General features: G+C 43.0%; 2 protein-coding genes across 2 annotated transcripts in view; one reads left to right on the top strand and one right to left on the bottom strand.

The window, feature by feature from the left end:
• Positions 1-2843, bottom strand: part of TRMT1L (tRNA methyltransferase 1 like) — a 14201-nt gene extending 11358 nt beyond the window's left edge. Inside the window, exons 1-2 of the mRNA XM_054286122.1 lie at positions 2720-2843; positions 74-223 (exon numbers count right to left, since the gene is read on the bottom strand). Of these exons, the coding sequence (XP_054142097.1) occupies positions 74-223; positions 2720-2843 (274 nt within the window). The remainder of the gene's footprint in view (positions 1-73; positions 224-2719) is intronic.
• Positions 2842-27965, top strand: SWT1 (SWT1 RNA endoribonuclease homolog). The gene is given in 20 exon segments (XM_054286121.1): positions 2842-2884; positions 2887-3050; positions 3929-4003; positions 6101-6159; positions 6838-7585; positions 8571-8642; positions 8782-8838; positions 9419-9548; positions 9668-9769; positions 11272-11460; positions 11802-11895; positions 13087-13223; positions 13866-14014; positions 15261-15399; positions 16204-16349; positions 17444-17652; positions 17885-18013; positions 24752-24818; positions 25502-25566; positions 26896-27965. Coding segments are annotated over 20 exon segments (2880 nt in total). The 3' UTR covers positions 27002-27965.

The following is a 27965-nucleotide window of genomic DNA, read 5'->3' as shown; positions in this document are numbered from 1 at the left end:
TTTACCTTTCCTCCCGAGTATTTCTACCTTTCCTGCAGCACATGGCACAAATATTAAGAGTTTATTAACAAACCTCGTGGGTAATCAGATGATAGATCCAAAATGTTGCTATCAGATTCCCTTGGGCGTTCTTCCTCTGCTCCTCTGTCTTCAGCTTCCAATTCTGACTCGGGAATTTTCACATCAACGTTTTTGCTTTTCATGTTTTCAGAGACCAAACCATCTTAAAACCAAACAAAAACACAGTAAAAGTGTCATTGATGTAACTGAACTATACAAACACTCTCATTTGTTTCCAATAATCTGGTGCGGACTACAAGCATAAAAGGAAAAAAATTATGTAGGAGAATAGTATGAGATGAATTTTCACTCCAATTATCCTTGGAAACCACTGCGGAATAATGTAATCCTGGACAGCTGAAATGACTATTCACACATCAGTATCAGATGTTTAAGGTGAACAAAATAACATTTACACTGGCAGGTAGCAGTGAAGCAAGGCAAGCAGGCAAGGAGGAGCTCCAAATTCCCCAGACCATTTGCTGTCAGCTAAAGAAGTTTGATAACAGTTTAGTTCATGAATCAAACAGTATGAAAGAAGGGACTAAGGCAGGAATTTGCTATCGGCAGAGGCAGTGATGGGGGGTGAGTGCTGGTGCCATCAGCATTTGCAATTGAATTACTTCCTGGGGCAGTACAGATGGACCTGGCGAAGAATTTCAAGCATTTAAAGAGCCTGAGAGATGAGGAGATAAAATGATGAGAATAGTCAAACCCGGGGAAAATAACTGAAAGAAGAGGTAGAAATCCCCAGAAGGCATGGTCTGACCCTGTCCAAGGGATATAAGGAAGCACTAGAAAAGGATTCAGAAAGCCACATAAATCTATAAATATTGTCCTGCTCCCAGCTAGTGAAGTTTCTACCATGGGTAACAAGAAACAAAGCTCAGGCATTGCTTTGCAACTACTGAGATGCAACAGAGCAGGCCACGGCTTTTCAGCCTGGATGGGACAGACAGGAGGTGCAGAGAGGGCACAAAAGGCAACCACGGGCTGTCTGTCCCTACAGAGAAACTGGGATGCACCTCATGGAGAAAACAAGGGCCTACAAACTGGTTGGTGGTAGAAGTTATTTCCAGAGGATGCAGGAATGGATGGTTGTTCTCTGGATGTGGAAGGAACAACCTGGGATAGTGGGAGGTGTCCCCGCCCAGAGCAGGGGCTGCAACAGGATGGGCTTTAAGGTTCCTTCCAACCCAAACCATTCCATGATTCTCTGATTTCTCTGGTCTTCCCTATCCACCTAGTCCTGACCACAGCTTAAGACAGGCTGGAAGGATCTTACAGCAGTTCTTCAGATTCCTCTGGGCTACTTTTGTTTGTTTTCTTTTAAACATTGCTGTTGGGTAAAAATGCCTGTTATTATGAAAACTGACAGAAAGAGAAAATGGCAGGAATACCTCAAGACAGAGGCTCAAAAACCTGAAAAAACAGAAGCACAGAGTAAAATTATTCTACCTATCTTAAAATTTATCAGGAGGTGAATTGCTACAAAGAGATTGTTGCTGTGCTCCTCACAGACCTGTTTTAAGAAGACAACTCACCTAAGAAATATTTGCATAGAGCCTACTGCTCCATTAAAAAGTTGCAGGATTCCTGGTGATAGTTTCTATGTGCTTCATTAATATAAAGACAGAAAGAAAAAGAGTAAGTAAAAGCATGTTGGGTAAGAAATCCCTAACAACTATTGATTAGTTGTTACAAAAATGTATAGTGAGAGCACAGCAGTGACAAAATTCAGCAGAGCTGGACTTTCTGCATCTTCAGAGCACGTGGAGAGGTTAAAATGGTTGAAAAGGACAATATGCATATATGTAAAAACAGCTAGTTAATCTGTAAATGCACAAGGAGAGAGGTAAACTTTCACACTGAATGATGAAAGGCAGGCTGCTAACGAACCAAGACGTCAGGATTTATTAAATGCCCACTGGGAATCACTGATCACACACAAACAGAATAACGCTTCTTCAGAGAGCCTAAAGTACACTGACACAAAAAAAGAAGAAATTAATTAGAAGAGTCAGTTCACTCCAATCATAAGGCTGTAGCAGCAAAGGGCTGGCAGCAAGGGCTCCCTTGGGGAACTGGAAGTCCAGCAAAACCAATTTACAGAATCCCAGAGAGGGTCAGGTCGGAAAGACCACGGTGGTCCAATCTCCCTGCTCCAGCAGGCCCCTCCTGGAGCACATGGCGCAAACACCTTTCGGTTTAAAAAGCTGCGAGGAAACATGCGCGCCTGAGCCCGCGCGGCCCACGCCGCACTTCGGGCTCCCCAAGGGACCTCATGGAACAATAAATATCCCCAAAGACAAAGTATCGGTAGGTTTGGGGAAGAAAGAAGGGACAGGAGCGCGGGTTCCAGCGTAGCGAGGCCCGGCGGGAACACGTGTGGCCCGGCACTGCGCTGGGAAAACGGGAGAAGCGGGAGCCTGCGCCTCCCAGGGCTCCCCGGCGCGGGCGGATGGGGACGGCGAGCGGCCGCGGGGCGTAAATTCAAACCGGCTCGGGCTGTAAATTCAAAGCAGCTCGGGCTGTAAATTCAAGCCGGCCCGGGCTGTAAATTCAAACCCGCCCGGGCTCCACATGGCGCCCGCCCGCGCTCAGCCCCGGCACGGAGGGCCCGGTTCCCCCCACCCGCCCGATCCCTGCCCGCTCTCACTGAGCGCCGCCGGCTCGCCACCGCCTTCACGGTCATGGCTGTGGTTTTCTTCCTCCTCCTGCCGCCGCCCCAGCTCGGCCTCCGCCGCCTCTAGGGCTGCCTCTGCCGCCTCCAGCGCTGCCATGTTCCCGGCGCGGAGCCGCCGCGGAGCTCTCACGTCGAGGGCGGCCCGTTCCGCCTACACTTCCCAGCCGCGCCCGGGCCGGCCCGGCGCGCACCGCGGCGGAGGCGGAGCCGCGCCGGGGCCGGGGCAGCCGCGCCGGGTACGGCCCGAGCCGCCCGAACGGCCCCGACAGCTGCCGCGGGGCCCGCCGGGGAGCGGCCGAGCGGGGTGAGGCGGCGCCGCACGGCGTCCTGTGAGGAGGGAGGAAGGGAAGGGAAGTAGACGGAAGGGAAGGGGAGGTGTGTTTGTTGGCAGCGCCCCGGGTGCCTTGCGGGCCCCCGGGCTGTCCCCTCGGAGGGAGGGAGCGAGGCAGGAGCTGTCGCCCCTCAGCCCCCCGTGAGAGGCTCCTTCAGAGCCCGGCGCTGCCCGCGCCTCAGGGCGGAACGGGTCCCGGGGTGCCCTGCTCGGGTCTGGGATCTGGGATCGCCTCGCTGGGAGCTCCGGGTGAAGCTTTCCACAGCTGCCCTGAACTTCCTGGTGGTGCGCGCAGTTTGTGTGGAGGGGCTGCTGCGGGATGTCACTGTAATTCCTCCATCCTCGGAGGGGCCGGAGGCGGCTGTCACACAGCCGGGACTGCCTTAGACAGTCACAGCTTCGGCTGGCTTGGAAAAGCCCAACGAGCCCGAGCTGTGCCCGATCCCCACCGGGATCCCCAGCCCAGAGCTCTGAGTGCCACGTCCCGGCCTTGCTGGGACACCACCTGCAGGGATGGGGGCTCCAACACCGCCCTGGGCAGCCCCTGCCAGTGTCCGATGGTCTTAAAACTTGTAATACGGCTCAGTGTTGAAGGATGCTAGTTTTTGTTTGTTTGGTGGTACAAAATAGGTGTCTCAGGGAGGTGTAATTGCTGTCCTTTCTGCTCTGGCGTCCCCTTAGATGTGAATAATTAATTAACCCTGTTGAGATCTGCTGTGGCTCTATAATGAGAAAACAAAAGAAGACTCTTACAAAGTATTTTTCTCTGTGCAGTTAAAACTTATTTTTATCCCATCTGGATCTAAAATCTTAAGACAAGTAATAAAGACAGCACCCTCTTTTTTTTGCAGGATTTGAAGATGTCTAAAAAGAAGCTGAAGAAACTGTCTGGAAAGGAAGTCTCTTTGGATGGCCAGGATGACAAAGTAGGAGCAGAAATATTATTACTTTTATATCTTAATTCAACGTCCTACATTCAAGAGAACATTGTTTAGCAGCCTTGTGGTAGAAGGATGAATTCAGTTTAAAGACAGAGTCATAAAGAACAGCAGGAGGGTTGAGTTGGGCAGATAAATGTGTTTTTCTTCAGAAGCTGTGAGTAGTATGGGTACCAGAAAATAAGAAACTTTTTCATTTTAGTGCATCTTTCTGTTTGAGGAAAGTTGGGTTTAAAACTGGTGCTGAAACCAATGCTGTTTTCTTGCACTGCTCTGTAACTTGGATAATATATCCTAATTTTCAGATTAACCACAAGTTGCACTTCACAGCATTTTGGTGAGTGACTCTCAAATTTTTCCTTCTACCTACTGAGGCATAAATTAATGACCAAAATTCTCAGCATATTCTAGTATATACTTGCACTAGCTGACTCTAGTGAGTCAGCTTTTACTGAATCACTTGTAAAATGCAGGTGCTTCAGGAGTTGTCACCTTTGGGTCATACTTGTGTGTAGCTTCCTATTGTTTTTTATTGTTTGTGTCCAACTCCTGACAAGTTATTTACTCTTAGAAGTACAGTACATAGTTGATAAATTAGTAGTTTATTAAATCCACACTTCAATTTGCTAGATTTTTTTCCTGTTGGATTTTGCAAGGAATATGTTTAAAGTAAGAGAGCTTTTACCTGTCTTCTCAAAAATTTTTTACAACTGTTAATAAATGAGCATGATTATGGACTTACAAACTGAATTATTCATGTTAGAAGCTTTCTGATCATGAAGAAAATGTTGTTCAAAGTCAAATGTTTGAAACTATTATTTCTTGCCCTGATTTCCTTACTATTATTCAATTTGTCTTTTAAAATTAACTTATCCTAAGATGCTATATTGTTTTGGGTTTTTTTACTTCTGTAATACAAAGGGTAAACACTTGCCTTAAAACCTCATACTGCAAACTTATTGCCCTTCCTAACGCCTCACCAGTTTGAGGAATACAGCTTTAACAGCAAAAAGATGAGGAAATCTCTAACAGGAGCAAGTATGATCCCAGCATGGGTGGGAGGTGTCTTATACCCCAAACTGGTCATGCTGGGAGGAGAGGAGCAGTAAGAAAATTTGCATATGAGGATTAAATTAAATGAAAACGTTTGAGAAAAGGAGGAGGTAGGTTGAAAAGAAATAATAAAAATGTCATGAAAACTCATGGTTGTCAGGGAATAGGCCTTGAAGAGAGAAATGAACAGCTGGAAATGAGTTTATTATCCCCAGAAGTTGTCCCAGCAACACCATGAGCTCCGTATACCCCAAGGGAGCTCCTTCAGTGCTTTCCAGCTGCTGGGACAGCAGGGGGGTGCATGTGGCCCCAGGGGGAGCCCTTGGAATTGTCTGTCTTTTTGTTTGTTCTTTGCATTGCTGGTATTGGTCGTGCAGCTCCAGACCAGCCACAGGCAGAAGTTCTCAGAACTGCCTTAGTGTAGGACTCCCCTGGTTTCTGCAAGCCTTTGATTTTTGCATAAAGTGCTCTCCAGTGTGGGAGTCAACCAGCTGAGGCCTCTCTAGGTAGGAAAAGTCACTGCAGAGTGACCTAATGGCCTCACTGAGTCAGCAGGCCCCAGTTATTGGAAGAGGGAATTATTTGTGAAAGAATGAACTGTCTGGAGCTTCCTTATCCAAAATAATCCATGTGTTACCATTCTCTGTTGTAACTTCCTGCACCCTGCTGTGGTTTGGGGAATCCTGAGTCCTATAACCCAGAGGTGTATAAAAACTACATGTTTTTACACATGGTTTTACCTGAGTGAGTGCCTGTGGGTTGATCATGGTAGGAATGTTACTATCTCAGGACTGTAGTTGTCACTGCTGTAGTGGACCCTGTTGAATCACTTTGTAAGCATTAAAGTGCTCCATGATTAAATCATGAAGTGCTGTTAAACCCTTTGCACCCTTATCTTTGCATGCACATCCTTGGCAACCTTTGACCTTAGTGTTTCTCTAAGCAGCCAAACCACCCAGTTTTGACATTGTCTTATGAAGGCTTTTTTTTTCAACTGCAGTTTCCTCTGTAAGCTCCTGATTTTTTTTTCAGAACTCTGAAGACACAAGATCTTACAAGCACACTGCAAAAGAAGAAACAGAACAGCAGAGGTAAATTCTCAATCTGTCATTAAATAGAACTATTTTAAAATATAACAATGCTGAGGACTTAATGCTGAAGACTTTTTTCAGCCTGTTCACTAAATATGGTGGTTTAACCAGTCTTTCTTTGGATATTTTAAACCTAGTGTACAGTAAATATAATTACTGAGTATTTTCTCTGCTCTTATAAGGAAGTTTCCTAATAATTTTTCATAGAATTAATGATTTCTCTAGAAAGGTATTCTGTTCCCCTCTGTTGTTGCCTTTCCAAGTTCCTCAGCCAGTGCAGGATAAACAGTTTGAAAGCTGTGTGTGTTTTGGCACTGTGTGACCAAGCTGACCTTTTAGGTAACACACCTCCTTTTATCACTGAACTGCTGTTAAAACTTATCTGTGTGATAAGAAGAAACTCAACCATGTAGGGTGTCTCTCAAACCAGCAATGAATGCAGAAAAAGCTTTTTCTCCATTTTCTGGAAGCTAAAATGGCTGTACAGTAGAGAAAGGTAAATCCAAAAAATGCCGTGTCAAACTATTTTGAAGGACAACTGTTGCTTCAAGTTCATATTTAGGAATATGGTGCTCATAAATGCTTAGCTCTGTCTCAGTTAAATGCAGATGCCTTTTTTGTTGCTCTTTTCCATTAACTGAGCTAAATTACATTACTTTGTTGATCATGTTTCTGTAGGTCCAAACCAGAGAAAGATGGGCACGAGAAGAAGCGACACCGAAGTTCTTGTGCTTTTGATGATGCAGATGGAAGATCCCAGGAAAAATCTCCAAAGAGAAGCAAAACCCCAGATGGTTCTTCAATTCATTCTGAAAGGCAGAAGAAAATAGTGATCCAGTTTAAAGCCAAAGAAATCAAACATGGCAAAACCACCCGCATTCCTGATGTGGTGACTGCCAGCAAGGAAAGAAGTCGCTCTGATGGAAGAGAAGGAAAAAGGCTCTGGCACAGCTTTGAACTTCAGAGGGACAAGGCACTGAAGAAAAAGAGAGAGAAAGCTGAGCTCTGTAAACTCAAGCTAAAAGCAGAACAAGCTATGATAGAAAAGTTTAAGTCCTCTGTGCACGAGGTACCACATAAAAAGGCAGAGAGCTCAAAAAAGCAAAGTGAGGATGTCAGAATTCCCAAAAAGCCACCTGACAGCTCTGCAGGGACTGGGCATGGTGACAGACCTGCCAGTAAGGAGCCAAGTGTATTATCTAGCTTCTGGGAAGAAGAGGAGGAGGAGGAGGAGGAAGAATATAAGGACTTTGCTGAGAAAAAGAGGCACACGAGTAAACACCGTTCATCACACTCCTCATGTGAAACTCCACCAAGACAGGATTCTCGAAAACGCAAGAAACACAGCCCTGGTTCTCCTAAAGTTCCTGAGCACCCAGGAACTAAAGAAGGAGACTTGGAAGCCACAGCATTGTGTTTTAAGCAGGTAATTAGAACCCATTCTTTGTATTATGGAGATGTTTCAGGATGGCTTCTTAATGGCAGATTTATATGAGCAGACTGTCTTCTTACAGAATCCAGCCAGGTTTCATAGCTAACTAGGTGGATTTTTCTGATCCTAATGTAAACCTTGTTTCCATGTTCCTCAGCTAAATGTTAAACAGACCAGAAGAGTAAAGGTCTTGGGACTGTGTCTGCACAGATGCTTCCAGGGCTTTGCTTTGCTGCTGGGAGTGTGGAATACTTTAGTTTAGGTATAAATCAGCTGAATTTTTGTTTTGAGCCGATACGGTTGTTTCATTTTTTGAATGAATAAACTGAAGCAATGAAAACTTGCTGCCAGACAGAACATTGCTAGCAGAGTGATGCCTGGAGAGCTTGGGGTGGATGTGGGACTAAATTGGTATGTGTGCTGCAGAACTTCCCTTTTATCTGTGATGGGTTTGTTTCTAAGCTCAGGTTGTGCTGCAGAGCCAAACACAAGCTGGATCTTGAGCATGGGGGTTTTTGCTGTTGTTCTGGTGAAAATGCCCAGCAAGTTTGGAGACTCCAGTTTGTGTTACAGTACTGTGGGCATTTTGTGTGTATGCTAAGAGTTAGTACATGCAAAGCTGGGGAGTCATTGAGGTTGGAAGGCACCTCTGGAAACCATCCAGTCCAGCCCCCTTGCTCAAGCAGGGTCAGCCAGAGCTCACTGCTCAGGACAAAGGATAGAGACTCCACAACCTCTCTGGGCAGCCTAGTCAGGTATCTTCAATGTAAAAACAGGTGTGGGGGTTAATGTTCAGATGGAATTTGCTGTGTAGTCCAGTAATTTATTTAAAAGAAAGCCATGCATCTAAGCCATATTAAAATGATACTGTAGATGCTAATAACTGTAGTTTATGTTCCCTATTCACTTGGGAGTACCCAGTGTTCTCTAAAAAGCCCTCTAAGACATGTGTTGTTCTTCTGTTCCTGCTTGTTTCTAGAATGTTGAGGGCCCCTGCACATCTGACTCCTACCAGGGAGGTGAGGTCAGAAAGCCTGTGCCTGTCCCAAAGGTGAGTGAGGGACTTGTTTTACACTGCAGGGCTGTATTCCAAAACTCCTGACATGGGGATCCATTTTACCTCAGTATTCCTTGATATTTTGTGATGTTGGCAGGGTGTGTGTTTGTGGTGTTTTTAATTCTCCCTACAGAGCTCTGAAGACTTTCCACCCCTTCAAGTCAGTCAGAACACAGAAACAGACCAAGAGGTTGGTAATGCTTTCATTTAACGCTTCTGTATTGTCTTAAAGACCAAGGGCACCGAGGTTGTGTAACTGGACAATTCCATGACCTTTCCAAGTATTTGACATTGTTGACTCATGGTCTACACTCAAATGTGGAGCATTTATTTAAAAAACTAAGCAAACTTGCTGAAGTGTTGCTAATCAGGAACTTTCTAAGATAAAGTGTGTCTTTCTGTTACCATGTGCAACAAAAGGGCCTTCAGAGTTGCTCACATGCTCCAGCTATCTCATGTTTCATCCTTCAACTTTTTAGTTGGAAGAGAGACATCTTTTTAAGAAGTGCCTGTTAGGAAACTTGTAGTTTGTGTAGCAAAAAAATGCAGCAAAGTTTTTGAATACCATGTAGAAAGGTCATAAATCTTTCTAGGCCATATTTTGGATGTAGAAGTTCTTGTGGATTTGTATTTCCTGTACTGACTTAAAATTTTTCAGACATCATTTTGAGCCAATTTTAACAGTTTTAATACAAAAGTGTCTTTTTGGGGAATAATTATGAAGTGATTCCTTCCAATGGATTACACACATGCTCATTTTCTCCCTGTAGATGCAGATAGTTGAAGACTTGCACGTTGCTCGTGTGGAGAAGAGGATGGCCCTGTCTGTAGTACAGACCTGTGGAGAACTTACAAGCATGGAGATAGATCTTCCAGAACAGGATTTAAATACTTCTGCTGGTATGGCATGATTGGATCTACTTTGCTCTCTAGTGGCAACAAGTAATTACAGTTATTGATGGTATGAGTAAGGAGCACACAGCTGTTTATTTCTGCTGTTTTCTGTTCTTTTCCCCTAGGAGCTTTTAGTTCTGGTCTGAACATCCTAGTGGTGATTGACACAAATATAATGATTAGTCACCTTGAGTTTGTGAGATCCCTGAAATCTGAGGATATACCAGGTATGTAAATATGTTCTGATGAGCAAGACATTGTAAGAAAAACAGATGCTGTGAGAGCTTCAGGATACCTGAAGTAAACCAAGCCCTGGGCTCCTTAAAAAGGCAGCAAGTTTCATGCAGAGGCAGAAGGCACACACTTGAAATCCTGGTTCTGTGAACCCAAACAAGCTGCATCTTAAGGAAACCTCAGCTGTGGAAGCAGAACCTACTGTGCTTACAGCCCATGTACCTGCAGAAAATCATGGCAGATACTCCCAGGATTATGCTTGAATTCTTAGCAGTAAATAAGTCTTAGCCCTTTCTGAAAACATAATTTAAGCATTTAACCCCTTACTAGTGAGAACTCTATTTTCTCATCTCCTTTTAGGATTTCTTTTTCTGGAAATATAAAACTATCTAAAAAGTGTTAGGTCGTCAGTGCTTTGTTTCTGTCTTGGTAAAGGTGGCAGAACTGAGCAGTTTCTCAGGAATTCAGAATGCAGACCCTGGCTTTAATATTTGCCTCTAATATTCTGGGAAGCTGTGGGTTATTTAATGTTTGCAGGATTGGGATTGTCCATGTCAGTTCTTGGTAGGCTCATCTGGAATCTGTCAGAATGCCTAGGGTGCTTTGATGCTTTCAGCTAATGAATACACTTATTCCAGGCACCTGGAAAATGCCTTTCCTTAGGGCCTAAGTGATTTTCAGGAGTGTGTCAGACTGTATTTCTTCTCTCAGGTTAGGAATGCTGCTGTTTTATGTACACTGCAATGCCTTTTTAGAATACCAACACTCCCAGTGTCTGGTCCTGCACCAGACCCACTATGTTGAGAAGGCTGCTGATTCCCAGCCTAATTTATTGTAAAGCACATAGTTATTGATGCCTTTTTCTAAAATTCTGTTCTCATAATATGAAGGAGAAAGAAAACAGTTGAAGTATTTGTCATGGGGAGACCAACAGAACAGTCATTAAACTTCTCATTTACCCCTGTATTTCATATAAAAGCTTTAAAGTTCAGCCCATACTTACCTACAAATAAAACCGTGGTCCAATATCCACACTTTCTGTTCCTGGTTTAGGAGTGCTGGTTGGCAATGGACACCAGCCCTTGCTGCTTTTTTTGCTGCTTGTTTTGGCACAGTGACTGCTGTGGTCACTGGGGTGTGTGCAGCCTGGTGTTCCAGCTGCTGTTTCTCCTTGCTGCAACATCTCACAGCAAGTGTGTGCCAAGATAATTGGTGCAAATATGTGTTATTAATGCTGTCAAAGTATTCTGCTGATTAAAATTATGTCTCCCTTTTGTTCGCCTGCTACTGTCACTTTTCTGTGTAATCAGCGTAGAGGGAAGTCAGCCTTTTCCAGCTTTTTTTCAAATGCTAGTTTCTATCGAGCAAGGGCTGTGCAAACTACTGGCAGAAAGGTGTGAACTTGCATAAAGATGATGCTTGAATTGAAAGTTCTCTGTATTGTGTCGTTCCTGCAAATACCATTGTTTATTGGTGATGGTTTTCTTCCTTCCAGGAGTTGACAGACTTGCATTAATCATTCCCTGGGTTGTCCTACAAGAGCTGGACAATTTGAAGAAGGGGAAAATGTTGCAGCATGTTCGGGACAAAGCTATCCCTGCAGTGCAGTTCATCTACAAGTGTCTCAAGAACCAGGATTCCAAACTGTGGGGGCAGTCCATGCAGCTGGCTTCTCAAAAAATGTGTAATACATGTGCAATCCATTTGTGCTGGGTACTTCATCCTTGCACTTCACCTAGTGGCAACCTTAGAATTCTGAGTTTAATGGAGACTTCTTCACTATGCTGTTTGCTAATTAACATGAGCTAATTTCTTACAGCAGCCTTCAGAGTGTATCCAAGGCTGTGGCATGTGAATGTCTCCACTCTCTGTTGTTTTACCAGTTGTTTCTCACTTTCACCTTACACTTGTGTCCTGGTGTGGGGGTGTTAAATGTACAAAGAGCACCATGAGAGTGCACTGAGGTGTTTGTGAGGCTGAGCTGTGCCCACATCCCTCAGCTGTGCCACATCCCTGCCTTTGCAGATGGCCTGAGTGACGAGAACAACGACGACCGTGTCCTGCAGTGCTGCCTGCAGTACCAGAAGCTCTTCCCACAAGCTCTTGTTGTCCTCTGCACGTGAGTTCCTGGCTGCCTTTAGCTCTCCTCCCACACTGCTTTCAAAGCAGGGCTTAAAGAAAGAGCACTTTCTGATGCGAGCTCTTGGAAGGGCAATCACCCTATTAAAAGCTAGAGTAGAAGGATGTAATAAACCACTACAACTGGAGATGGAATCACCTTCATGAGCTTGAGGCCTGAAATAGAATTCAGCTTACCCAATATTCAATTTTAAAACTTGTTAAAGCATAGTTTTCTCAGATTTTATTCTGGTTTCTCATAAAAAAATATTTCTGAAGTTACAAAATAGAAAAAAATACGTGAATTAAGAATTGAGATCCAGTTAGAGACTTCATCCCTGTTCCCAGCCAGGTGAGCAGAAGCAAGGAAGGAGTTAATCTTAGAAAGAGAGAAGCTGGGGATGGATTTGCTGCTGTTCCTGTTTGTGAGGATAACAGCTGACCTCTGGGTATTGATTCTGAATTTGATAGGAGCAGGTAAAGCCAGCTCAAAGCACTAATACTCCTTGGCTCTACTTGCTCTGGTCTTGGCCAGAACCAGTTCCTGCATGGTTCAGTGAGTGAGATTAAAACTCTGGGCACCATTTGGGTTATTCAAGTTGACACAGGTGGCTGCTGAAAATGCCATTTCAGTCACAGCGTTCATGGGGTCATGATGGTGACTTTAGGTTTCACTGATCAAAAAACAGGAGATGACTTCAGAATAGGTTTTCATCCAAAAATCCCTTTATCCTCTACCAATATAAGCAGTGGGAATTTTGGAGAAAGTACTGGGATGCAACTTTGTCCTGGGTTTTTAAAGTAGTTCTGCTGGAGCAGAACCTCAGAGTGGCATCTGGGATAAAGATTTGGCTAGCAGAATGTTTGAAAAGAGTCTCAACAAGGAGAATTAACTGTAGCCATCAAATAAGGTAGTGCTGTCTTAGAATTATTGCCTGCTTTGCTTTCTGAGATCATAGCAAGTAAGCATCACTGCTGTAGCAATTATAGTATTGTTTTCTTAAACCTAGACCCTGAAACACTTCTCAGTCTGTTTCTCATTTTTACCTAATTTTCTGGTTTAAATTTTTGAACTGCTTCTAATTGCTTAAAAAAGAGAACTTCATCTATATAATCAAGTTCACAAAATAAGTTTTCCAAATACAGTGTGCTGCTTTTATTCCTTTGTTGACAGCAATTAATTATTTTCTAGGGATGATAAAAATCTGTGTAATAAAGCCATTGTGAGTGAGGTCAAGGCATTCTGCAAAGCTGATCTGGTCGCTGCTCTGCAGAATGTGAATGTAAACAGGCCCCAGAACTCTGAGGAGCTGCAGCAGCCAAAGCAGGGTGAGTCTGGGGAATATGGTGGTTTGTAAAAATCAGTGGGGTAGAGGAAGAACAGTTACTACTATACCTTCACTTTTCCTATGCTTTGAATCTTTATGAATGTTTTTTGTTTGGGGAAGGTTTTTTCAAAGGTTTTCTGAAAGTTTGAGATGTTAATTAAACCGTCTCAGAGTTCTAGGAAATTAAAATATGACATTTTTATTTTATAGAAAAAACCACTGCATTGATTACCTGTGTTTAGAGTAATTTAAAAGAACTTTTTGGGACTGAAGGAGGTTTTTTTTTCATTTTTCCAAAGATACAGGCACAGCTTACAGAGATTGTCTTGTGCTTGCTGATAACCATGCTGGCTGTATATGATCTAAGTTATTTAAGGAAAAAAGAAATGTGGAGTAAGATCACTAATGAATAATACTCTGGGGTCATTAACCTTCTTGGTTAGTAGCTCTTAATTAAAAATACACACAGTACAAGTGGGTATAACTAGAAATAATTGAAACTTAATTAGGTGACGCACACCTGCTTTATAAACCAAAGTGCAGTGTGTCTTTATTTATGGGGACAAGTTCTTCATGTGCCATCAAGATGAATTAGATATAAACCCAGTTTCAATAACTGCCTTTTGTGTCATTGATTTGACAGATACAGAATTTGGGAAGACAAGAGCTGATGCTGGTTTTACTGCACAATTCCCAAATGTGCTTCCAGACCTTGAAAAGAACTTAGGAGAAGCTTTGTCTTGTATTTTGGAGACTGAAATGAAACTTGCATTTGGAAACCTGTGGATGGAGGTGGTTTCTTACATCATTTTGCTTGATATTTTGATTATTGAAAGGTTTGAATGTCCTTGATATTTTATTGCTATTAATACCTGTGCCAAGCCAAAGCCAAGTCATCCAGGTCCCTGATCATTGTCAGGGAACAGCTCAGTGCTCACTTCTAATATTTCATTTTATAGCAAGATTATCCTGTTTGATCACTAGTGTGCAACACGTGCAGTATTTTAATAGAGTTTTAATGACACAGTAACAGGGCTGCTGCTTTCTCAGTGTGAAGTTTCAGAGTTCTTTTTATTAGTGGCTTAAAATTCTATTTCAGTTTTGCTACTCAAGTAAAACCCTGCACTGTAAATACATCCTGCAAGAAATCATTCCATCATGTTCTATATAGTATCAGGGTATTTGTTGCAGGCATTTCTTCCCCACCAGAACAGATGTGGATAAAACTGTTCCAACTAAATTGATTCCAGTGCAGATGCAGAATGACAGGGGTACTAATGAGAACCTCTAAACATGCTTGCAGAAGCATGGTTTGCAGAAGATACATACCCATGTACAAGACACTTTCAAATCATCCATGCTTTACTTTAGATTCCATTTTGTAGCTGGAGTGGGGTTGTTAAAAGTTTAAATTTATTACATATAAGCCTCTGTGGCTTTAAAAATCCCCCAAAATCATGGGGTGACTGTTGTTTCCCAAGCTGCCCTGATTAGCTGCTTTCAATCACTTCTCTATTCACTTAATTAATTTCTTTAAACATATCTTCAAACACTGGTTTCACCTGATAGTAATGAATTCTCAATTTTTTTGCAATACACGTATTTTACTTCATGTGTAAGTAGTCAGAGTGTTTATTTTTACTTTGTAACAGTACTGGAAAATCAAAGGCAAATTTACTGTTGTTCTTTTTATTCTTGTTACTGTTGGCTTTTGTGCACAAGTAACTCATTGGATCAGTTTTGACATAAATCAAAAGTCCTAAGAGTTTTTGAGGAATGGGGAACCACAAATCATGAGACTGATTGATTGTGCATTTCTTCTGAATGAGCATCACTGTTTAAACCATGGTGCTGCTGAATCAAATGTTTATTAATAGATAAACTTGTTGAAATCTGGTGTTATTTCTGAGGAATCACTGAATTTGTCCTTCAGCAGTCACAAATCATCACATTGTTGAAGAACAGAGCAGTTGTGGGATTCATAGGAACATGTCTAAATGAAAACCAGCCTTTGAATTTATGACATACTCTCTTCCAGATCCTGTATCTGAAGCCACCATGGACCTTAGCAAACCTGCTGAAATGTTATAAAAAACACTGGATGGCTGTTTTTGGTTATGTAGTGCCAAGGAGTTTACTTTCAAGCATTGAATGTCTTTCTAAACACCTTTATGCAGGTAACAGTCCCTGAGAAAGTTAATTGTAAACTTGTAAAAAGCCTCCATGTTCTGGTTTGAGTTATGGAACTGGCTTTGTGTATTAATGGTCACCTGGGTCTGAATTATTTTTGAAAAGCAAATAATCCTTTTCCCTCCTTTGCCTCCATGTTACATGTGACCAAATGATCTGCATTTACAAAAAAAAATTATGGAGGAGCAAAGGATATTTAATGTGGTATGTGAGGACAGGGAGGTTTGTTTTAAAAAGAAGCAAACTAAAATAAAACCTCCACAAATCTTCCATTTGTTTAAAGATGTCTTTGAACATTTGATTTTGACAGACCTGGTGGACTCCCCCAGAGGGTGCTGGGCACTACCCAGGGAATGGGCATAGCCCCAAGGCTGCCAGAGCCCCAGGAGGGTTTGGACAACGCTCCCAGGGATGCACAGGGTGGGATTGTTGGGGTGTCTGGGCAGGGTCAGGGGTTGGACTCTGTTCCCTGTGGGTCCCTTCCCACTCAGGCTATCCTGGGATTTCTTGGTTCTGCCTCTTTGGGATATTGTTGTTCTGCAGAATTATTTTGGATATGCCAGTTGATCCTTGTGTAAGATCCCAGGATAAATTTGGAAGACTTGGTTAAGGAGTGAGCAATCTCATGCATGTTTCTCTGAGGTTGTTGTACCTGATGCTTCTGAACCATTTTCCTAGGCTTTTCAAGTGCTTCTGTTAATCTAGGTATTTGAGTATTAAGTTTGCCTGCCAAGACTGTTAAATCCTAACCTGTTTTTTTCCTCCCTCTTACATGAATGTCTAAACATCAGATAAACCATTTGACTCCTCAACAGTGCGTGTCCTACTCCAGGAATCCAAAAACTTGCTCCATGCTTTCAGCTGCAGGTCAGACTACAACGGTGTCCTGCCCCAGGCTTATGCTGAAGTGGCAAAACTCTGTGAGACCCTCGGGGGGGTAAGGGCAGCTTTGGTGTTTGTCCACTTGACCCCATCCTCAAGTTGTTCATGTTCCAAACCTGGCTTAGATTTCCTAAATATTCCCATCATTTCCGCTGATTACTCCAGGAAATGTTGCTGGGGTGTTTTTGAAATGAAGAGACCCTGACTTTAACTTTTGTTTTCGTGCAGTGAATATCTGCTAATACATTTTTTCTCTAATATAAATGTGTTAGTATCAGAAGGGTGACTGAAAACCATTATTTTGTCTTAGCTTTCTATTGCATTTGTATCTGATGGGCCTTAGAGGTTAAATTTGCTGTTTCTCCTTCTGACATGGGTTCCATACTGCTGTTCTTAAGTGTGTTACTTCAGCTTTCATTGTCTGTGTAGTTGAAGAAGGGATTCCCTTTTTGGGAATGTTTGTGCTGGTTTTTCTGGCCCCTTTTGTGTTCTCAGAAGTTGGTCTTCATTTCCAGCTCAGCTCTGAGGAGGAAATTCCAACTATCTTGGTTTATGGTTACTGTCACTTCTGTATGTAATGATGTAAAAACGGGAGCCATGAGCATGGATGAAATATTTGGATTTATAGGAAAGAAGATAGGTCAGAACAGCTGTAAAGAGTTCTTGGTGTCTTTGGGAAAGGATGAAAGGGAAAGAAAGGTCAGGAGGCGCCTGTGCTGGGACCTCTGTGCACTGCAGTCAGCCCTGAACCTGATGTTCTGTGTCATGAGAATCAGGCTCTGTCTGAAAACTTCTCAGGAAGGAAATTCCTCCCTGCCAAGGTGGAGAGGCCCTGGCACAGGGTGCCCAGAGAAGCTGTGGCTGCCCCTGGATCCCTGGCAGTGTCCAAGGCCAGGCTGGACAGGGCTTGGAGCAAGCTGGGACAGTGGAAGGTGTCCCTGCCCATGGCAGGGGTGGCACTGGATGGGCTTTAAGGTCTCTTCCAGCCCAGACTATCAAGAGAGGCTTTGGATGCAGAGACTGTAACCAAGGTGACTCAAAGAGTTCAGCCTTGTTTTCTTGAGCAATGCTTAAAAGTGTGTAGATTCTGGTTTTCTGAAGTTAGGAACCAAGTACATTGATTATTTGTTTGCTGAACTGTTTTATAAGGTGAGGGCAGACAGTGAGCAGGATTTATCAGAAGACATCATGGTTCTTTCAGAAAATGCTGCGTGTGAAAAAATGGAAGCCACGATGCCCAATCTGCAAAGCACTGAGGAAAAAGAGCTACAGCCCAGCTTTCATGTGGCTCAGGAAAACAGGCACCAGGAAATCTGGTCAGTCCTGGAAGGTGTTTGGAACACCATGAACTTGTACAGGTACAGCTTGCTAAAAGGACTCAGAGCTAACACATTACCTTAGATAACTTTCAAAAAAGCACACTTTAGAAACCATGCTTTTTTTACCCTGTGATTAATCAATTTAGTTTTATTGATAATGCCCCCCAGAAAAAAAATCACACAGAAGTTGGGAGCATGCAAATTGTTATGTGAGTCAGAGCTTTTTTATTAACTGCTTTTCTATCTCTTCTTTATTTCTTTTGAATTTCAGTATTGAGCTGTTCCAGAAGCTGGACCCCAGTGCAGTGACCATGGCTGGCAAGGCCTCATTTGAGGAGGCTTTTCTGGGCCTGCAGAAGCTGCTGGCAGCAGTGAAGGACATCCGTGAGGGCATTGGCAGGTGAGCACTGCAGCTGGCCACAAATGTGTCACAGGCACCTGAAGTCACAAAAGTCTGAAGTATTTCAGCACCAAACCACTTTTTATTCTGTGTGCTTGGTGACATGATTTGCAGTAAAAATCCTGCTGCCAAGGTCAAGGCTGCCTTAAACCATTGGTAGCAAAAGATCAACATGGAAGTGTTGCAGATGTGGAGATCTCTTGCAGGGAATTGCCTTTGATGCCTGGGATTTGTTTTCCAGTGTTTGACCAGCAAGTTGCCTCTGCTCAGGTGTAACTGGAGCTATTAATGATTAATGATTATGATTAATACATCAGTTTTGATGGCAGGAACTTTGAATAATTCAGGGCATTTGTGTTTCAAATGTGAGGCCCACTCAGATGGGGGGCAAAGTTCCAATGGAATGAAGGATTTAAAGTTGTGGGGCTTTGCTGTTCCCATTTCTTCATGACAGCCATAACGACAACAATCAGCTGCATTCTGTCTTAAGGCAGAATATTCCCTCTGTCTTCATAGAATCACAGAATCCCAGAGTGGTTTGAGTTGGGAGGAACCTCAAAGCCCATCCAGTGCCACCCCTGCCATGGGCAGGGACACCTTCCACTGTCCCAGGTTGCTCCAAGCCCTGCCCAGCCTGGCCTTGGACACTGCCAGGGATCCAGGGGCAGCCACAGCTTCTCTGGGCACCCTGTGCCAGGGCCTGCCCACCCTCACAGGGAGGAATTCTTCCCCAGTATCCCATCTAACCCTGCCCTCTGGCAGGGGGAGCCCCATCCCTCCACTGTTTTTTAACAGCACAAAAAATTGGAACTTTCAGGAAGAATAAGGAATCTCCTGTGTTATCTTGGCTTAGTCCTTTTTGCATGGCACTGAAATATAGATCCATTCAAAAATTACAGTCTCTCTTTCAAATATAAATGATCAAAATATTATAAAAATTAGAAGCAGAAAAATATGGGTAGGAATGTGAGCTTGAGCAGCTGAGTGCTGATGGATTAAATTTATTGCTGGTGAGTTTTTTCCCCTCTAAGGAAATTGTTTCAATAAAGTAGGTTACTGCTAAACTTTGCTCTCTTCATTCTGATACTAAAGTTTTTGCAAGACATCCTATGGTACCAGTTTATAAATGTGGTGGATGAGATTAAATGGGAATATGGAGTATTCAGAATGGTTATTTTTGTGTTGCAGAGGTATTTAATTTAAAACTGTTGGTTTTCTTTGTGGGAGAGCTCTGTAAAAATAAAACCTCCTAGTAATAAATAAAAATAGACAGGCTGATTGTTGGAATGGAGTAGTTTTGCTGGACACTTTGGAAATGCCTGCTCTGATGTGCAGGTTTGCAGTAGGTGGCATCGTGGAGCAAGAAATGGGGAGAATTTGTTCCAAGCATTTTCTGCATTGGCCTTGAGTGGAGGGATTTAGGGAGTTTGAGAGCTCTGAGGAGCTTTTCTAAAGAGCCAGGAGCCAGGTTAATGTCTCACTGCAGTTTTATGAATATTACAGAGTATTAAAGCAAAAATTCAGAAGCTTTCATAGAACCAGAATGGGTGGGGTTGGAAATGAACTTAAAGCTCATCTGTTTCCACCCCCTGCCATGGGCAGAGACATCTCACTTTCATTTTGCTCTAAAACTGGCCTTGCAGCATATTTATATTTCTTGATTTTTGAAAAAATGCCTCTCTGTGACTTAATCAAATGGCATGATTGCAGAAAAGGGGGCACTGGAGAAAAAACAGTGAGAAAGTTGTCTTGAATATTTGGAGGTAACACAGCTTTTAGTGATCAAATACAGCTGATTCTGTGGTACTTTCTGATAGCTGCTGCCCAGAACAAAGAGGAGAGAAAATATGTTGTGAAAGTTTGGAAGCTTACCAGTAAATTATGTTGAAAGTTTAACTGCATTAAAAGTTTAGATTTTCAGATTGTTAAAACAATTAGAAAAACATGATTATGCTTTTTGAGATAAATGTAATGGTACCCTTAATCACAAAAAAAAACCCCAACAAACTACACCAGTTGCATTACTCCAGCTATTCAGGCTTGATGGCCAGAGCATGTTAATGACAAATACAGATACAGAAAAGCAAAAAGAAAAGCTGTTTCACTGAAGATGTGTCAGTAACAGCTTTTGGCATGTTACCCTGTTCTGGTAATTTCTGTGACACCATGCAGGTTTTTTTATTTTGTCTTGATTTCTTCCTCTAACAGCATTGGTAGCAGAGTGTGTTTGTATTGCACAATTCTTCATGCCAGCAATGACAGCCTTCAGGTCTGAAATTAAGAATAATCAGTACAGTGAGCGTGTTCTAACTATATACCTTTACTGTTGGTAATGGGCAAAGGGTATGAAACCTCTGAAATTTAAGCATCCAGTAAAATTGTGAAACCATTACATGATTTTAAATAATTTTGGATTGAGGATTTGTGAGTGTTCTCAGTGGTGGTTTATATTTCCATTTGGGTTGGGTATTATTTGGAACCAGTTAATTGGGGCACCTTATTTAAGGTCTCTTAAATTAACTCTTTAAAATGAAATAGGGGTTTAGATTAGCTGATGTTTGCCCTCTGCCGAATAGAACTTGTGATTCTAAGTTTCTATATGCAGCCCTGGGGAATTGGACATTGTCTTCATGTTTCCTGCCAGGTTTCTTTTAGATAAGAAATCCTTGTTCATAGGAAAGAAAGAAAATTCAGTCTTGGGTGAATTGATGCACTTATTTCAAGTTGGATTTTTTTTCCTTTCATCTATGGCTAAAAAAGAATTTTTTTGTTCATATGCCAACTTGAAAATCACTCACATCTTATAGCATATACACTTAGATACAGGTCTCCTAAATATTTTTACTAATATGCTGTCACCTGTAAAATATTTATCTGTTTCTGACTGCATAAGGAGCCTGAGTTCTGCTTTTCTAATATATTATCTAAATTGAATTTCTCTCACACTCCCATGGTTTGGAAAAATGTGGTTTAGTCCAGGACTCTATAAACATTTTTAAATTAAAAGTGTAATTTCTTAAGATTTCAGTAGTGCAGGAGAGTGTTACTATATCAGAACTCATCACTGAATTGAAATAATTTGAAACAATTCTGCAGTGTTACCTGCTTTAGTACAGAATTCCTCAGATGCAGAGAAACTGTGTCCTCTTTATTTTTTCAGCTGGTCAGTGGAGGAATTGAGGTCTCTTCTCTTTGGTGTCTCAATAGAGAATTGTCTTCATTCCCTTAGGCTCTGGTGCCAGTTAATAATTTCTGCCATAAAGTCCCAATAAAGTCTCTAGATGAAGAGCTCTGCCTTTAATCTTCTCTGCACACAGTCTCTTTTTGGAAGTAAAATGCACATTAGCTCCCTGTTCAAAAAGTATCAGACATTCCAATCACTACTTGTTTGATCTTTACAGTTTTATGCATTTGAACTGAAACAGAACTTACCTGCAGCCTTCTCTGCTGCCAGGCCCAAATTGAAATGCTCTGTTGTGCCAATTTTAATGACAGCTGTAAGAAACAAAGCTCAAACAGAGCTGGAGGTGGGCAGTGCTCCCCAGGGGACAGGGCAGAGGTGGTGCTGTGCAGCTGCTCACACCCTGGTGCCTTTAGAGCAGTCTGGAAAGCAGAAAGGTTTCAAACATGGGGCTCTAAAGCCACAGTGCTTGGAGCCTGTAGAGCCAGGGGTGCCAGCAGGGGCTGACAGCTGAGACATTTTGATCTATTTCTTATCCATTTCTATTTATTATTGTATCTTACACCTTGTGCTTGGCATCAGATGATTGACAGGACAGGAGATAAACATTGGGAGTGGCTTGGGAAGCACTTGAGATAAAATCATCAAGTCTGACTGTCTCCTTTCTCCCTCCTGCCCCTAAGACTGCATTTAACCTCCAACTGGTGGCAGATATTCATAGTAATTTCTTGGGTCTTTCTTTGACATTTCCTTCTTTACCTCAAATTCCCTTCTTTACCCGTGCATTCCCTTCTTTACCTCACATGCACAATATTTCCAGAAAACTCTGTAGAACCAGCGTGGGGTTCTTAGGTTGAAGCTGAAGTACAGAATGGGGGGTGTTGTGGTGTGGCTGTGCAAGGCTGTGCTGATGCCAAGGCCAAGTGATTCCATGGATTTCCACCCTCTGCTTCTGAAGCAGTGTGGAGAGAGGAGCAGCAGCAGTGGTTGGTGGTGTTGTGCTGAGGTTCACATGACTGCTGCTTACAACAGTTGGATGTAAAAGCCCTTTGCTTCATGGATTACTGATTTACAGACAGTTCTCCAGACATAGTTCTACAGTTGAGGGAGATGTTTTATCACTGAGAGACTTCCATTGAAATGAGGGCAACTTGATTTAATGAAGTAATGGAGGCAGAGTCAATGCTCATGCAGACAGGTCCAGATTTCCCAGTGCTTCCCATTCCCTTAAAATGTCCATTTTCCATAGCACAGGGGGATGGCTACAGGTGATGAAAGGAACATGAAGTGATTGAAAGCAGTAGGGAGCAGTGGTGCTGAGAAATCATTGCTCTGCAGACAGGAATGTGTCAGTTTTGTACAGAAGAATATATTCCCAGACTGGAACTGGTATTGCAGCCCCTGTTTAGCTGCAGACAGCACCAGGCTGTTTTGTGGGTGCTGACCTGTTGGGAATCTGTGGAGGAGTTATGGTGCAGCTCAGCAGCTTCCCAGGGCTCTGTGTGCAGTGAGGGCTCCCCCCTCAAAACAACAAATCTCTTACATTGGGAGCTGCTATAAAACTTGGAGCCAAATGTCAGACTTCTCATTCCACAGTGCAAACCCAGACACCATTGGCTTCATCCAGGCAAAGGCCATAAAATGAGGTACAGGGTTTAACATGAGGTTACTTGGATGATTAATTACACTATTTGGTGTTTTTTCCCCAAAGAGCTGGAAGCACAGTGAGTTTGTCCATACACCTGAGGTCTTGCAGGGATACATTTGTGTCTTCCCTCCATCCTTCCTCTGGGGAGCTCCCATGGCCAGGTTTTCCACTGGCATCTCAGTCCTTGGCACAGCAGGAAGAGCAGGGATGGACAGATTTTGCCCCAGCATTTTGTGATGGCCTTGGGATGAGATTATTCATAACACCTTAGCTTTTGTGTTATGTCCACTTGTGCATCCAGGCTGATGGCAGCAGTCAGGCAGCTTCTGCTTGGACTGGAGGGAATAATTCCATGAGGAATCTGCCTGGACTGGAGGGAATGATTCCATGAGGAATCATTCATATAATTCAGCCTCTCCCAGGTTCAGGATGCTCTGCTCCTGCTGCTGCAGGTGCTGGGTGTGATAGGCAGGGCTGGATAGCCTGGAGCTGCTGGGGTGGAAGTGGGAGCTGCTGGGGCAATGGGAGCTGCTGGTGAGGGAGTGGGAGAATCCCACTTTGTTGGGTGGGAATGGGAGCTGTTGGGTGGGGACAGGAGCTGCTGTGCAGTTGCAGCTGCCAGGATTCCCAGCGTTTCCATGGAGGGTTTTCTGGCAGCTTCTCCCTGCCGGGGTTTTCTGCTGTCAAAGCCGATTGTCGCTGAGGTGCCCGGGGAAGGCTCTGAGGTGTTTTTAGGCAGAGCAGCCACTTGGTTCCCTTCCCGACTCCTATGAAGGCAAACATTTTGGGTACTGCTTCTTAGGAAGCAGGGGTAAGAATGCATGACTAATTTTTGGTGATAATTCCTATGAAAAATTATGAGAAAAAGCAGTGGACGCTCTGCTTTTAGAGGGGACTTGACAATAAATTCTGTGCTGTGTCATGGTCTTCCAGCCTGCTTCAAACACAGGCTCCTTTAACTGGTGTTTTTAAACTTACCCTGTTACTTTCCTGTGCTTTTTCAATTCCTAATTAATTCATTTATAAATGAAGCTTACAGCTTGCAAGAGGAGAGAATTTGGGCACTTTCCCATGGGAAAGTAAATAGAGCTTTCCCCAAACAATTTTCTTTTTCCAAGTCCAGTAATTATTTTAATCATGATTTAACTATGTAAGACTTAAAAATCCAGAATTTTCTCAGTATTTCTTAATATATATAAGGTGTTACTTGTGTTTCAGTTTTGTGTTGGTTTTAAGGTACATTTTGCAGCATTTAGGAGGGTTGTGCTTTTCCTGGTGAATGCAAATGAAGTTACACTGAGGTGGAACTGAATTGTATCTGCCTGAATAGATGAGGATAATTAATTTTGTTAAAAACCAAGTTCTTTACTGGATTGGCTTTGGAGCCTTGTGGAAAAGGATGTCCATCAAGGAGCTTCATTAAAGCCACCTCTCTTCAGCTGCTACATCCCACTGGCCCTTGGCTGTATTGAGTGGGAATTGGTGCTTATTAGAAGTAACAAAAATGGAAAGTGAGTTGCAGCATTTGGGCTGCACGTGGGAATCTGGAGGGAATGAGTTAAAGCTGGGGTGGGAATGTTGTGTGTGAGCCCAGGGGCCTCACTGGTGGGCACCAAGGGGCTTTCAGTTAATGCTGAGTTTCCTCCCTCCCTCCCTCCTCATTCAGAAATGGCTCACAAAAACATGGAGGGAATTGTTAATTAGAAAAAGCCTTCAGAAAAGTCCTCACAGAAATAATAAGCTCTTTAATTCTGTTAGAGTAGTGGAAGGGAGAATTCTTCAAAGTTCATAATTTCCTTTTTGTTCAAGTAATTTTTTTTCCCTTGAAGATTTCTGACTTATTTTTTTAACTCTTTCATAGACTCCTTTTCTACTTGCTTTAAATCATCCCCAAACTTTTCTTTTTCAGAATTTTAACCCCAACCAGCAGTTTCCAAGATATTTGGACCCTCTATAACTTCCTCAGAAGACATGAGGTATGACATTTTCTTTGGGGTTTGATCCCTTCACTTACGGTTTTTATTTCCAGAAGCTCTGAGGTCATGTCTCATCACTGTATTTCCATTAAGAATTTTGATTCTTTGCTTTTATTTATTAGCTGCTGAACATAAAGATAGATTTTGGTTGGATTTCAACAGGTATTTGAATGGTTCATGTGATTTGCTGAGTGCTCACTTGGTGTGAATAACTTGCTGTGGAGAGTAAAAAAGCCTCAAAATGAATGTTTTTAGTAGAATATTTCTGTTTAATATGTTACATATTTCAGGCTTGCAGTGCTCTGCTGTGCAGGGAAATATATTAGGGGTTTGGGCCTTCACATATATTTTTGGAATTGATGCAAGTCAGAGCTTATTTCATTTGAGATACACACACATATATCTATATATATGTATATGTGAATAAAATTATAGGGTAACTTAAGAGGGGAGGAAGAATTCTTGAAGGTCTTTTAGATTTTTGCTGAAGTGGTTAGAAAATGGAGCTGGAATTAGTAATATTAGATTTTATTACAAGATACAGGATGACATTTTTAATGTACTGTCTCAACTTGAGAGCCTGTTATGGAATACATGAGCTGTATCTGCTCTTCCTACTGTATAATTGTGGAAGACATGTGATACTTGATAAATGACTATGTTAATTTTCTTCTTTGTTTTAGATCAATAACAGTCTGAAATTCACTGCTGAGGAGCTGTATGAATGTGTTTCACAGGAGCTCTACAGGTGAGCCAGTTTCTGACCCCACTGGGGGAGCAGAGGCAGCTTTTTCACCTGTATTAACCAAGGTACCATCAGAGGAATCATCTGGGTCAATAAAAATCCCCCTTTGTAGGAATAGTGTAGGGAGAATAAACGGGAGATTTTTAAAATTCCCTTTTTAATTTTAATGCCCAAATAACAGCGATCAGGAGAGGACAAAAATTAAATTGGACTTGAGGCATCAGTGCTTACATGGAGATTTTCAGCCGTTGGAGGTGAGGTGTTGAGCCCTCTCTCCTCTGCCAGTGGTTTCTGGCTCATTTCTTTATGAATTTGTGTCACTGAAGGTTTGTGAATCCAGGCTCTGGGAGGTTTCTAAAATGCCATCATGGATTTTTAATAATTCTGAGCTGGCTAATAAAGGGCAGGTAACTGGATTTTGCTGTTGTGTGGATATGAATGAGCTGTCACTGGCCAGGATCAGCTGAGTGAAAGGCTGGAGGGTGAATTACTCTAAAAAGCTTCCCTTTGCCTGGATTAATTCTGGGTCCCTGAATCTTCTGTAAAGTTTAATGTGCAGTTTGCAAGTAAGAAGACAAGTTATTCAGGGAGGGAGACATTCAATATTTATATCAGTAATAAAAAACAGTTTAAAAGCTTCACTCCCACAGGTTGATGACCTGTACTGATACAGGCATAAAGAAAAGAGTGTGTGGAAATTCTGCACTCCCACAAGGTGATGGCTCTAGACCTGTATAGATACAGGCATAAAGAAAACAGTGTGTGGAAATCTGTGCTCAGCAGAGTAAAGCTTTGGAGACTTCCCTGGCAGCCCTTGGGCTGTGCTTGGGGAACTAACTCAGTGACTGGGGTTTTCTTCCTTTTTTGAGGAGCAGCTTTGAAATGGTGTTTTGAGAAAGGTTTGCAAAAGATTCTAAGTTAGGGCATGTTTATATGTGATCAGGTTGAAATTACTCTTTTGAAAGGGTCTGAGTTGTAAGGGGGTGTATCCAGATCCTTATTTTGAGTGTGAGTACAGGCTATGTCAGTGTGTGAAGGATGGTTGAACTGAACCTTCCAGAATCCCAGATCTCTGCAGAAGGTTGATGTCAGTGACCTGATGTTGTCTCCTGACAATTTTACCTGCCCTGGAAGGGACCAGGGGCTCTGCCTGTGGCAGCTGTGGGTCAGCTGTTGCAAGGAGCTCATGTGAAATCCTCTGATGTAGCAGCTGTGGTGCAACAGTCACTGCTGCTGCTTGAGTTTGATGGAAACGTCCTTGAAAATGTAAGGAGTATTTGTAAAGATTGCTGTTGTGCCGTGTCCTGCTAACCTTTCTCTCCTGTCTCCCAGGGAGAGGCTGGAAGTGGGCTGCTGCCAGCTGGCACAGCTGGAGCAGACGCTGGAGCAGTGCCAGGCGTCTGTGCACAGGGAGGCCGAGAGCCGGGGCTGGCTCTGACCCGGCCTCAGCTCCGCCTCCTCGGGGGAGGAGAGGAAAAGGGAAGCGCTGGAGGAGCCTGAACCCTGCCGGCTTTCGTCTCGAAGGTGCTGGTTCGGCTTGGAGTTGAAGGGAAAACACAGTTTCACGTGGATATTAAATGTTGGGATTTCTGCTGAGAATTCTATTCAGTACTAGAATGTTCTGTCTTGAGTGAGGGTGCTGCTGGATAGGCATGGATAGCCAGGAGCAGCAGGGCTGGTTTGGGATGCAGCAGCTGTGCTGTGCTGCTCTGAGCACCCGGCGTTCCTGAGGAGCTGAGCTGTTAATGGTTGGATAGGAAAACCCCTCTGTTTGTTTTGCTTGTAGTTTACAAGTCACAAGTGAGAGAAAGGAATCTGTTGTGTGACCCGAGGGTAGGAAGTAGCTGAGTGCAAGGCCAGGAATGAAGGACTGACCCACGGACACACCTTGTGTGTCCTGTGCAGTGAAGGCTTCAGAGAGGATGTACAATGGGCAAAGGAGCAGATTGATGCCTGTTTTTCCTTAAGGACAGCACAGACCCCCCACTCACACACAAGTGTTTGTCCCATAACCCTTTTCAGAGGAAAGAGGCTTTTCTCCTTTGTTTGAGCAGGCATTTTCTATTCATACAGTGGAAAGCTGCTAGCAGTGCTCTTGGGGAAACTCCTCATCCAGCTCCTGCCACATCCTTCTGGAAGGTGAGCCTGGGTCCTCCCTGGATATCCCTCTGTGGCTGCACTGCTGGTTGCTTTCCAGAACTGCTTTAAGTCCATGAAACTTTTCAAAAGCCATTTTCTAAGGCCTTTAATGCTACCTCTTCTTGTATGTATTTGTACAGAGATGAGCTGACTGGCAAAGTTTCTGAAGTGTCTATTTTGATACTAACTTTTGGATGTATTTGTAAATTCTTGATTGTAAAACTGTAATTTATTGTTACATAAACATTCTGAGTTCATTCTGA

This window comes from Melozone crissalis, unplaced genomic scaffold (genome assembly GCF_028551555.1).
Source record: "Melozone crissalis strain CALT ecotype California unplaced genomic scaffold, PUWL_Pcris_2 ptg000045l_1, whole genome shotgun sequence".
Classification (NCBI taxonomy): domain Eukaryota; kingdom Metazoa; phylum Chordata; class Aves; order Passeriformes; family Passerellidae; genus Melozone; species Melozone crissalis.
Note: the sequence above shows the minus strand (reverse complement) of the source record. Positions and strands in the feature narration are given on the sequence as shown.